Genomic DNA, 13,877 nt, shown 5'->3' on the forward strand with positions numbered 1-13,877 from the left:
GAGTCATCAGACAACTTATGCAGAAGACTATAGGAATGGAAGTGTACTAACTGGTTCTCTGAGACAGCAGCTGATGCATGGAACAGACTACCAAATTACATTAATGCAAACACTAGTTTAGATAATTTTAAAAACAGCCTGGACACTTATTGTGGGAACAACTGTTTTGGTATATTGGTAGGCTAGAAGGGCATTCATGCCCATGCTTGAAACATTTATATGTATGTATGTATGTAAGATATTATTAAAACATACCTAAAAACAAAGACTAGAATATTTACAGATGTATGACATTATGTCCACTAAAAATCCTGGTCTCTGTCATAGGCATAGCACATTAACCAATCAAATCTTTACAATGTGGATGAAGGGCTATTAGATGGAGATAAATATCTAGATCTTTGGAGAGTCACAAAACTCACAAAAAAACTAGAACCTCACAAAGGTGGAAATATATTTAAGTGAATGTGATGTATTTTATTCTATAATTGGACAAATTATTTTATTGGTTTGTGTGATTATTTAAAGACTGTTCTATCATTTGTAAGATTTTATTCTGAAGAAATCTGTGTTGAGATGAAAACATTATAATAAATGTTTTAAGCGCTAGTTTTGGGTGTGTAGTTCAGTTCACTCATCCTTCTGCTGTTAGTGTTTTCATTCTTTTAGTATCTTTGAAGAGTCTTTGAAACTGTTGACCATGTAATAGTTCTACAAAGAGTAGCAAGTTGTTGATTTGCTAATGGATTCACCCAATGGTTTGCTACCTATTTACAGACAGAACATTCAGAGTCATAGGCCATACCATCTGCTCACAAGTAGGGACCTTTACCAAAGGTGTTCTACAAGGATTATTCATTGACCCTTTATTATTTTCACTCTTCACAAAGACTACGCTGACAGCAAAGCAATTGCAAAACCATATTAATTATTCCAGACTCTTGGAAAAGCACTACAAAAGGATTCTGTTGTACTCATGAAATGGCTTAATAACAGTCAGTTAACTATAAACACAAATAAATCTACAGTTGTGGTTTTCGCTACCCCAATACGGATTATCAAATACCCAAAGAGTACCCATTAAAGACCCAATGGGAACCACAATGCCATAGGTCAAGCAACAAAAAATATCTGAGGATAACTCTAGGCCACAATCATTTATTCTACCCACACACTGAAAGACAACAGTGCTGGCTGTTGAAAGTAGACAAGCAATAGTCATGTATGTACTACTTTTTGAGATTAGAGTACACACTGCTACTCATAATTTAAGATGAAACAATTGACTCATTCTACCTAAATCACAAACACCTACTGCTACAGGACTAAAGGTAACTGTTTCTAAGGTAGTCCCCCCATACCACTCAACTTTTCCTGATTTTCAGGGATAAACTGCTTTTGTCAAAAAAAAAAAAAGAAAAAAATCCAATGTCCTTCCTAAATTTGGTGATATTTGTTTTTTTAAGAAACAGAAATGGATTACAGTATGTACAGTTTGACAATCATTATAGTTACATACTTCTCTTACTGAAGAATATGCATATTAATTTGTAGTTTCTTATCTTAACTTTCTCCGATAGTTCAAATATGTTAAAAATTGTTCCTAATTTAGAGAGATTGTACCTGATTAATTTTGGTGTCAACCTAATTCTGGAGGTTAGAATTTGAGAACTATGCCTTCTTCCAAAAAAAAAAAAAAACTCATTTACAATAAATAAATAAATAAATAAAACAAATAAAACACATGCAAGCAAGGGTAAATAGGTTGATATATTTACACCATTTCACTATACTGTATGTTTGTGTTTTTAGAAAGTTAATTACTATATAATAGGAAAATGGAGTCATTAACAGTGTATTATACTTGTATTTACATAACATGTACAGAACACTTCAAACAGTTTGCAACATTGTTAAGAATCAAGTCATATTTTATGTTAATAGCTTGAATTATAAGAATTTTACCCAGGTATCTACAGCACTGACATTTGTATATTTCTAGTTGAGGCTTTTTATATTTTTTTATTGATGGCTGTATATTTTGAACTATATACTAGTATCACAGGACAATAATACCACAAAAGATTATGTTAAATAATACTAAAACACATAAGCAGTGTACACTGAAGGTAATTAAACTCCTTACCAAATCATAAACACTTGTCAAAGTTTAACTTAACAAAGTGCTAGGTGTACAGTAAAAGTAACAACCCAGTTTCCAAAACTAGGTGCACTGTAAAAGTAACCTAGGTGCACAGTAAAGTAACAACCCAATTTCCAAAACTAGGTGCACAGTAAAAGTAACAACCCAATTTCCAAACTTAGGAGCACAGTAAAAGTAACATCCAGTTTCCAAAACTAGGTACACATAAAAGTAACAACCCGATTTCCAAAACTTAAAAGATTTCTTGACCAGAGATACAATACTCTCATTCATAACTCTTTTGTGAGAGTCCAGAACCACTTCCAATGTGATGCATATAATAGCAACATCCTTGTGTAATTCAAGAATAAACTACTGAAGTCTTACATCTAAATCAAAGAATCCCTCTGTTACAAGGGTCTAACCTAATTGCCACCCCACCTGAGGTAAATCTGCTGTCCTGTTATCTGGATACAGGATAGTAGGACTTCTGTTGTAAATATAATCTCCTTGCCTTCCTGATACGACTGTGTATTTGGAGATATAATACTCTTATTGTGGCCACTTTATGCCAACTGATATTGTTGCATATTGGGAAATATAATATTCTATCAGAGGCTGCATTATGCACATTTTTTACTATTTATTTGTGCATTTTCCTAATTTTATTCCCTCTTTGTTTGTATTGTCTCAAATGAAATCCATTATACTCAGTGATACTCCTTTTTGCAATGATAGAAAAATATGAATTTATGTGGAGCTTTTGTCTCCAAGCCTCCACTGAATGTAGGCCCCAACCTAATTGGGCAACTTGGGCAGCTATAAATTCATACATATTTATAAATCTTACTAAAGTGTAATTCATTGATTACCATAGTCTTGTGGCCTTCAGTGTTTAACGATTTAAACAAATGTTATATTTCATAAGTGTATGGCTTGCTTGTTTTTTCAGTATTTAGCAGCAGTTCAAAATAAAATATTGCTTCAATGTTTTATAGGCTTCATTCACTTTTTCTTTGTCTTATTATTTTAAAGTATCTACTCAAGTAATTAAAGAAAACCATACAACATGTTTTCTTTTAGCTAAATTGTGTAAAGTATATTATTAGTTTATACTATGTGCATTATCAACATTATTGTCAATTTCATTGTTACACAGTAACATACTAAAAGGAAGAACACAAAGATCATAGTATTAGTTATTTTTTCCTGGGCAGCACAGCAGACTCCTACCACAATGACCATTAGGGAACATATGAGACTGTAGCAGTTTTATTACCTTGTCTATGTTTATTCAACTCTTTCAGTCCACTGTTCTTACGATCTGTAATTTATTATACATCTCAAATGTTTTTTTTAAAAGAACTCTGCACATTATATTATTTAGTACTTAAATCCGTGAAGCTTTTCTTAACATATTTATTTTGAAAGTTCTTTTGTGACACTTGATTCAAATTAAAATGTCACACTGCTTAAAAACTAAGCAGAAATTTAAGAGAAGAGATATAAGTCATAAAACAAAATTATATTAAATAAAGACAAAGTCAAAGAGGCACAACATTAAAATGAATTAATGCCACATTTAAACATATGCCTTAAGGGACAATTTCAGTAAATTCCAAAAGGGTGAGGCCTAAAAGGCAAAGAAATGAATCCAAAATGCTCCATGATATTTATTCTTTAGAGAAGTACAATGCTATTAAACAGTGTTTTTTTCATGGGCAGCCCCCCAACCCCTAATGTGGGGGCTTTGCTTCTCATTCCCAATCTCTTACATAATGCCATATGACCAGATAAATGAAATCCATAAAATTATCTCCAAACAGCACCACTGTGCATGATAGGCTAAATTTTCTTTCTTTCTTTCTCTTTTTCTTTTTCTTTCTTTCTTTATTTCCTTTCTTTATTTTTCTTTCTTTCTTGTAACATATGGTAAGGCCTAGGTGAGAGCACTCCAATATCCTGGCATATGTCATTAAAATTGGGAAATTGTAAGTTTACAAACATTCTTCCAAAATACAGGGTCTGCACACACGTATTTCACTACTTATATATACTAACTCCAAGTTCACTATACTGTGGAGAAAAGGAAATTCTCATGAGATATGACAATATGGGACTTAGCGTTTTCTGCAGACACACTTACATTTTGTTTCCATAGTTTTGAGGACTGCACTTGCCATCCTCAAGCATACAAAAACAGGAAGCCCAGGCCTATTTAATCATTTTAATATGCTCTGCTGTTGTTTGTTATTCAGTGTGCATTACACATTTCCTAAACCATTTTGTCCATCTTTTTATGTAGATGTTTTCATAAATGGAGAGGCTTGGTACATAATATAGATTTTCTTGTTTTCAGTTTTTATTAAGTGTTTGTGATATAACTGAATCTAATATATTGAAAATAACATGTATTCTCTGCTTCTGTTTTGTAGATTATATTGTATGACAAACCCCACTTTGAAGGACAGGCTTTTGAAGTGAGTGAAAATGTGTACAGTATCACAACCCTGCCTGCAGACAGACTAGACAAAGCAAATAAATTGGAAGAAGTGGGTTCAGTTCAAGTCATCGGAGGAGTGTAAGTTCAAAATCAGATAAAGTAAGACAAGAAAAACAAAATCAGATAAAGTAAGAAGAGAAAACTGAATCCTGTTTGACTTTCATGATGTTTGTAGTACAACAGCAGAAGCATGTTTGTTCTGATACCAGAAATGTGAAGTTAGAATGTAGAATGTAGACACATGAGAAATAGAAAAGACAAAACCTGCTTTCATCTGATTTGATTTATGGATACATTCCTCTCATATGCAAACATACTATATGGTTATACAAGTCATCCTATATATATATATATATATATATATATATATATATATATATATACAGAGAGAGAGAAAGAGAGATGTTAGTAACATTAGTGTGTGTCTAGTTTCAATTTCTGCGTTTGAATAATGTTAGCTATAAAAAATGTTCAACAATTGTTATGAATATTATTTTTAATATATTTGTTATCAGGGTAGGTGGACTGGTCTGTGAGACATTTTTGCCATTTAGGCAAAACAAGTTACTAAAATGCATTCATAAGTCAAATACACGAGTGGATGTCATGGCATGGTTTTACAGACTGAAGAAAGATATAGTAATTCTACAGATACTAAATATTAGAAAACAGCAGTCTGTCCCAGTTGCAAATGCCATAATTGTTAACATGAATGAGTTCAAAAGTCATAATTGAAAAGAAGAAAAACAACAGCCTGTTAGCAGTTACAAACAGAAAAAACTGTGAATAGCAATAATGTCTAAAGTCATTGTTTCTCTCATTTTTTTAAGGTGCTGTATTATCTGCTTACTGTCTTTTCCCTACCTCCACATTCATTGTACCTCAGGGCAAGGGCAACTATTAAGAAATATTACTTAAAAAAAAAGACTTTCAAAGTTCCCAGTACATGTAGTTTTGCTGACTGCAGTTAAGAGAGGACCCAGTAAAATCTCTTATACACCATAATGCGGTATTAAAAAAGGAAGGTATACAGCAATGCATAAAGACAATTTATGTCAGCAGTAAGAAAGGAGACTGAGATTGAATGTATCAATCAACTATTTTCTGTAACTGCAGCAATAAAAGGCATTGTTTAGACAAACTTAATGTTCCCTGCAAGTCCACATTCTTCTGTTCTTTCTGAATATGAGCAGGAAGTTGATCCAGGTTACTAGTAAGCACTTATTAAATTATTTTCCCCAAAATGAATAACAAAAGGAAGATCACCTTAAGCCAAAAGACCCTTTTTTAAGATTTCATGGAGTAATTAAGCAAGAGAGTTCTTAGATTCTGTATTAGGGTGACAGCTTTCCAGATATAGGCATTTCAAAGACGGTAAGGCTACGAAAATATAATCTCTAGCAAGTACTGGGAACTATCTGGCTTTCTTGGAGGGACAGACAATGATGATTAAAATTTTCTGAGAAATATATAAACTTATATATCTTACAGGGCAGTGTTTGTAGGTGTTACAAAGAGTTAATAATAACTACTGGAAGGTAATTTTTTTCAATGTTATTTGCCCTATAAAGTTTTACAATAAACACAAGTAAGAAACAAGGAAGCAGGAAGAAGACCAAACATTTTTATAAGAGAGCTGTAAGTTCATGATAAAATGGGAGAAGAATGGTACAATTAATAATCATTATCTGTCAGTACAAAGAACAATTTAAACATGGAGTCAATGCAAGATTATCTATCTATCAATCTATCTATCTGTCTCTTTGAAGTTTGTTTACCAGGCGGCTGGGCTGGCACATAACCAGTGTTAAGAAGTAAACAGGCAAACCAACATCTTCATGCACAAGAAGCGGTCACTTTAATATGATAAAATCACCAGATACTTAGCCCTTTCACCTTTTACAATCCAGGCATCAACAGAGTCAAATAAAAATTCACAACAGTCACATTAATATACAGAACAAACTGACATCATTTCCTGTAACATCATGCATTCATGAATAATGTACTAGTTTATGAATGACATCCATGTTATTAGAATTACTGTAATGTTCTTCTTTGTTGTTCTTCTTTCGGCTTTTCCCGGTTAGGGGTCACCACAGTGGAACTCCGGTCCGCTAATGATTGGCAGTAGATTTTTACAGTGCTAAGGTGCCAGCCCGACGCCCAACCTTCAAAAAAGGCATGCCCATTCACGCATGTCTTTCGAACGCCACTCGACCGTGGGGAGGACATGCAGACTACACACAGAAGGTGCTCCAGCCAAGAATCAAATGGGAGTACGTCTTGCTGTGAGGCAACAATGCTATCACTGCACCACTGTGGCATTTTTAAAATACTAAGTAATAAAACTATATATGTGTTGTTAAAAATTGGCTAAAAATATTATTTTTAAAAACATTTTTACTTTCCTAAAAACTGCTAGCATTCACTGAGGCTTGAAGGAGCCTGTATTTAAACCTGTTTTGCTCTTTTTTTCAAGGTACTTGATAGGCAAAAACACTAAGTATCTGGCGATTTTATCATATTAAAGTGACCGCTTGCGCAAGAACACGTTTGTTTGTCTGTTTACATTTTTACTGTATTTACCACACTGCTTCTGCATTTGTGGCTGCAGTCCATTTCCTAGTGACATGACCAGTGTTCTTTTCCCAAAAGTTTGTAGGACTGCATTAAACAATATCACCCCCTCTCCAAATTCTACTTTATCCCCCCCATCTTCAAGTTACCTACAAAGGTTGAAAAAATGCACTGTAAATGATCTATGTTATAACTGAGCAGTTTTGCATTTAGTGTTATGCATCCATTCGTCAAACGTTTGGATAGTAGATTGCCTCCCTGATTCCAGCTGTAGAACAATATCTGATAAAGCTATAATTTTGATTGCAATGTCCTTATTAGTCCTGAAAGGGAAGATCCCTAGGTAACAGAAATTTTAGTGGAGGAAATGTTGATGCCTGCATGCTGCACAGAAAATCAGCTACCACGTCAGCTAGACTTTGTTGCAAGACCTAAGTATGTGTCCTAGGTTTACTCCTAAGAAACCATATTTAGGATGACAACTGGCTTCTCTGACATGTATTTTACTAGCAAACTTAGGAGAAAAGTATGAATTGTCCTATATTTAAGTCTCATAGACATACCTCTCAACCTGTTAGAGCAAGAAATCTGGACAAAGGCACAATAATGGGGGGGGCATAATAGGGATACCTTTTAAATATTGCTCTTACAAACACAAAACATTGATAAAATAACAGGATTTTCATTAATATGAATTTTCTGAAGAACATAAAGTCTGAAAATTAAATGTCTGCCATTATTTTCTCACTTCAGACCTTAATGGTTTGCCAGTGATTTGCCAGAAAACTACCATTTTTGTGAGAAATGGACAAAAATATGAGTCAAAAATCTGTATATTCTTCATAAATGTAGACAGTTGAGAACTATGCTCACAGACTGCAAATGAGGTATAGAAATTGCCCAAAGGAACACAGTCATTTGGCATGAGTATTGTGTGCAGTATGTGTGACAGAGATAGAACAGTACCCACATTATTATTAACATTAACAGGATTGTTTTCAGTTTCTCATTTCACAAAAAAATCAAAAAGATGATGTAACACTTGCCTAATAACGTAGTATTTAATATGGTATGTTTCGAATGATAAAGGCAAATGCCATTTCTTGCTTTTAGACCTAAATTAGACTTATATTCTGCCAGACTTCAATATTAATATTCAAGGTTCTTCTGACATTGATTCTGAGAAGGTTAATATGCCTATAGCTTAATGTAAATTCATAGAATACGTGGTCTTCTATATTATTTTCTATATGATGTCTGAATGATAGCATAGGCCATAGTCATAACACCACATAGGTACACACACACACACACACACACACACACACACACACACACATATATATATATATATATATATATATATATATATATATATATATATATATATATATATATATATATATATAGATTGATCTTGGCACACGTGGTTTTTACTGAGGGGGGATATAAAGAGATAGAGTACTGTTCTGTATTCTTTGAGGGTCCCAAAGATCAAAGCATCATTTTTTCAGCTAAATGTTGAGAGTGTTACAATAAATTATTATTGCATTTTGTCTCATATTCCTGCACTTGCTCTGTTTACTTTCAGAAAGAGAAAGTCAATAACACACAAGGCTGTTCAAAGCTTAAGTAGCGAAGGAACTAAATCATCATCAGAGAAAGAACAACGCAGGCCTCAAGACTCCCACTTTGAGTGAACAAATAGCCAATCTTGAATCAATTAGAACTTGAAATGTTCTATCTGTAAGGTGTAACTGAAAAGATTTAGCAAGTTCTTCCCTGAACCTTTTCCATTATAGTTTTGCTTTAAGCAAAGACTGGTCTGCTGCTTCTCATATCAGCAAATGCGGCTCTTTTAATAGACCATTTTCCATGTTACTGTACTCATGCAACAATATCACATACAGTTGTAAGAGTATTAAAATGTTTTCTAAAGCTATATAGAGCATATAATAGTAGGCCATATTAGACGTTCCCAAACCTGGAGGTATGCTACCTTCACAACAAGCTGTGCTTTGCAGCAAACAATGCAGTACAACACTACAGTAATTCTAGGGAGAAGACAGGCTAGAAAGTTCTGAGGAGAGGTAATATAGTGACATGCTTAAATGCTGGCAGCAGTGGCCCTGAAGTAAGTAGCAGTTGGGATAGGGGCTTAAAGATGATAGAAACTGGCGCTCTAAGAAAGACAGAGAAAAGTAAGCATAATTTAAGGTTGTAAGTAACCTAAAATCTGCCTAACAGCTTACTCACAGTCCTAAGGGTAATCCCCTTATTTATGTATTTATTTATTTATTTATTTACGTCTTTGTTTCAATCTATGTAAAGTAAACTGCAAGTTGATTAGTAGATAATTCCTCAGCTTTTCCTCTGATTGATAAAATATACCTGGCCTTTATATAAAACTAAAGGAGCTAAAACTTTTTTACTGCTTGCATCTTACGATCCATAGCCATAATCAAGAACTTCCAGTTTCTCAATCTTTGTATTATTGTTTTAATATCTCCCGATTTCCTTAGCTGCCATAACAGAATTCTTTATAATCCATTCACAGAAATACTTCATCTTATCATGTCACCATAAATATGGGTATTGTTGAACTAGTTTGTGTTTATATGCATACATAGTGTACTGCTATAGCTTTTGTTTTATCTTCATTAATTTTATACCCTGAAAAGACTTGAAACTGTCTCATTTCAGTGTGAAACACATAACAGAAAATTCATTCTGAGCAGAGGAGCCTGATACATTTTCACTGAGTCATCCAGGACCTCAGGAACTCAGTCTTGGTGTAAAATCCTTAATGTTGTCAGCAAGCAATTCCCCTCACTTGCTACAAGGGGTGCTTCCCCTTGTAGAAGTCACTAATTAGGTCTTTGATGCCTTTCCAAAATAACGTTTGGTGACTTCACAATAGCAATTGGTTTAACTAAACAAAGTAGATCTGGCATTGTTATTATTATTATTATTATTATTATTATTATTATTATTATTATTATTATTATTATTATTAATAATACTGTGCTCTTTTCATTGTGTGTGAGGAATTCCATGGAACAAAGTTATTCCAGACTTTCAGTTGCCTGTGTCTTTATCACCTGTTCTCCCTAACGATTATTTTTAAAGTAGATGTAATTACTGTATCTTGAATGGCAGTAGGAATCTTAACAAATCTGCCCATATGAGTTACAGAGTTTGTTTCCCCCAAGGACTGGACCCAGTCTACCATAGTCACTTCCGTAATGAGGTCAGTTTCCAGGCCAGTAGAGAGGGATTTTCCTTCACCATAGTAAGACTGAGTCTTGGTTCTTTTGAAAGAAAATATAGTAGAAAGTATGCAGTATCTGCTCAGAGAATTTTGGAGAACACCAATGTTTACAAATCTAGATTCCTTATTATCAATCATCTCATTTATTGGGGCATTTTCTTTATGTAAAGGAGTGGGCCTTGTTAGAGTCACTATAATGTGACAGAAATTAAGGGTTATTTTTCCATCTAGCCTGGCTTTCTTTGGACATAACAGGTATACATTAGGTTAACCCATAAGAATCAAGTTATTCTTGAAATATAAATAGCAAGAACCCAAACATCTTGGTATGGGAGGGTAATGGAATGTAAGTACTTCATGTGAAGAGCTTGGTGTGATTGTCTATTACCATTGGACTGGAAGCCATATCAGGGCTTCATCATTCATGAAGCAGTGTTTTTAATTTAACATTGCTTTCCTCCACATTATTTTAATCTCTCACCAGAAGAACACTCTCTCTCGCTATTTGCCCTGGTCTGTTATATATGAAAGAAAATAGCTGTTTTTAATAGTCCTAGGTAGGCATTCTGCATTCATAAGCCAAGCTTCTGTAATGGCAAGGATATTGTATTCTTCCTGTAGTGCCCGTGATTATAATATTGACGATCTGTTGAATATAGTTCTAATATCCCCATGGTTGTTTATATGATTTGCATTCAGGAGTGGATTCTTTATTTCTCTGTGGTTAGGTATCTTATTTAGACAGAGAACAATATTTCCAGCATTTATTATTTGGCCATTAATTGGAGCTGAGGCAGTGGGGGGTGTACCCAGGTTTGGATTCAGTTTAAAGTCACCAAACCTGATTATTTTCATAGGTTCATAGGTAAGCACTAGGCTATCAGCCCTAGGGTCTATACAAGCCCAGCCGAAAGAGGTTCCCTGGCTTTCGCCACCCAAGAAAATTATTTTCCTGTGCCCATGGTTTAGAGATACCAAATTGCAAGTGATACTTTTTGTTATTGTAGCTGGAGGTAAGCAGATGTGCACAACTATAACCTTCTGCCTAAATTCATGAGCAGAAAATCAAAATGTCATCTTTACCTACCTGAACTACTACTCTTAAAGACTTGTACAAATTAAGTACTCCCCTGCAGCTCCCTCCACCCCCATGTCCTCCCACACTCCCCCCTGTAAATTAAATATACCAACTCCAAGATCTCACTACAGTGGAAAAAAGTTAATTTCCTAACCTCACTGTATCACAATCACAATACACTGAGGTTAGGAAATTTACTTTTTTCCACTGTAATGTGATCTTGGAGTTGGTATACTTAATTTACAGGGGGGGTGTGGGGGGCACAGCCCCCCCCCCCACATGGGGTGTACAGGGGGCTGCAGAAACATAGTAGAAAGTGTGTTTGTTAGTTAGGTGTTGTTGTTGGTGGAGGTTATATTATTTACTTGTGCAATGTAGTTTTCTATGTTATGAAGCACACTTTCAATGTTCTGAGTTTTCAATGTTTTGGGTTTTCACTGTTTTGAAATTTCTAAGTTATGGTCTCAATGTTATGAAATTCAATGTTATGAAATTTCAGTGTTATGAAGGGGACCCATATCTATATATATATATATATATATATATATATATATATATGTGTGTGTGTGTGTGTGTGTGTGTGTGTGTGTGTGTGTGTGTGTGTGTAGTCAAAATCCTTTATATCAAGAGAAAGACATCACTTTTAGTTTAAAAAAAAATCTTATTTTTATATGACTTTCAAGAAGACCAAAAACTAGAGGAATGAAATGCTATTGTACACATTATAACTCAACCAGTCAATCAATAAATACATTAAGTGTTTATATTTCAGCAGAGTAAGCAATAAAAAGTAGCAGTGCAAAGGTAAATAAATAATACATATTAATATGTTAAACAAAAGCATAAGTAAGAAAAACAGTCTTTCAGGGAATAATTGAGTCTTTAGGAAGTCCTAAAACTAGCCACCATAGAATTCTCCCTTAGTAGCCAAGGCAGTAAATCCCCCACACAGGACTTTGATAAGCAAAAGGCTGTATAACATATGTCCTTATGTCTTAGGATGCATCCTGGGATCCTCTTTAATAGCTGAACAGAATGCCCAGGAAAACTAATTTGCCATTCTTTCAGATAGGAAGACCAGATTAATTTAAAGTTAAATACACCATCTCCAAAACTGTTCATTCTATTTTAGATTTTTCAGAAAGGCTCAAAACAGATAGTATGTCTCAGTTACAAGACTAAAGAATCATAATTTATACTGCACTGTTCTGTGCTATCTCTTGGTGATCAACGTCACTGTAAGAATGCAGAGCATTGCAATATTTCAACTTCTAGGAGACCAGAGCAAGAACTACTGAAGACATGTCCTCAAGTGGAAACAGGCATTTAATCCAGGCAATATGTCCAAGATCATGAAAAGAGGATTTGGTAGCCATTTCCACCAGGTCACTCAGTGCCATCCTGTCACTGAATTTTGCACCCAGATACCACTCCTTCAATGCAGTTTGTCACCCCACTCCACCCTTCAATAAACAGAACAGAGATAAAATCAGGAAGAGTGCAGCATTATATTATGTCAACTTGACAGAAACAGCCTATCTAGTCTGCTGTTTAAATGCTTTTAACATTCTACTTCCCCTCAATCCTTCCTTTCCCCCACCCTTTTTCCATCCCATGCCATCTTGAATGCGTCCGTAGTCCCCCTATCCAACATTTGGTCCTGTAACATATTCCATTGGACCACACGCCTCTATAGGAAGAACATTCACAGATTTGTGGAGTAGCTTGCCTCTATAATCTGCTGTTTGTGACCCCTCCACCCATCCTTCCTGTTTATGGTAGCCTTTTCACCAAGAAGATATACGACAGATTCAGAATCACACTTGTGTATAATTTATATATCATTTTTTATATGAAAGTTAAGGTGTACTGAGACTATTGTATTACATTATGAAGGGTCCTTATGTTAAACACTTACACACCAAAAATAACTAAACTGACAAGAAAGGTGAGCACCATATACAAAGGGCACCAATTCTCCTGCTAACAGGGGCTGTGTTACCATCTCAGGATACATTTAGCCATTCACATATACCTTGCATTTTGGTGGTTTCTGTGGACTTCTGTTCCTATTTGTACATATGTTTCAAGGACTTGGCTGGACTAGTGCGATGGTTCCCCTTGGGTTATTTATTACTCCATCAGAAAAATAACATCTCAGTCAGTTCTGCATTGGCTGCATGAATAACAAATGCAAGAATTGCCTTTGTTAGAATACAGATGACAGAAAATACATACAATCCACTTTTCAAACAACAGAATTTGACATATTATATCTTCTGGAATGAGAGGTTGGCAGATA

The 13,877-nt window shown here is 34.6% G+C and overlaps 1 protein-coding gene across 1 annotated transcript in view; it reads left to right on the forward strand.

Annotated features, from left to right (window-relative positions):
* The window catches only part of LOC122802163, a 1,241,087-nt gene that overhangs the window by 845,982 nt on the left and 381,228 nt on the right, over positions 1-13,877 (forward strand). The window contains exon 11 of the mRNA XM_044071837.1: positions 4,579-4,724. Within this exon, the coding sequence (XP_043927772.1) occupies positions 4,579-4,724 (146 nt within the window). The remainder of the gene's footprint in view (positions 1-4,578; positions 4,725-13,877) is intronic.

This window comes from Protopterus annectens, chromosome 5.part0 (assembly GCF_019279795.1).
Source record: "Protopterus annectens isolate FY-2018-M chromosome 5.part0, PAN1.0, whole genome shotgun sequence".
NCBI classification, from domain to species: Eukaryota; Metazoa; Chordata; order Ceratodontiformes; family Protopteridae; genus Protopterus; species Protopterus annectens.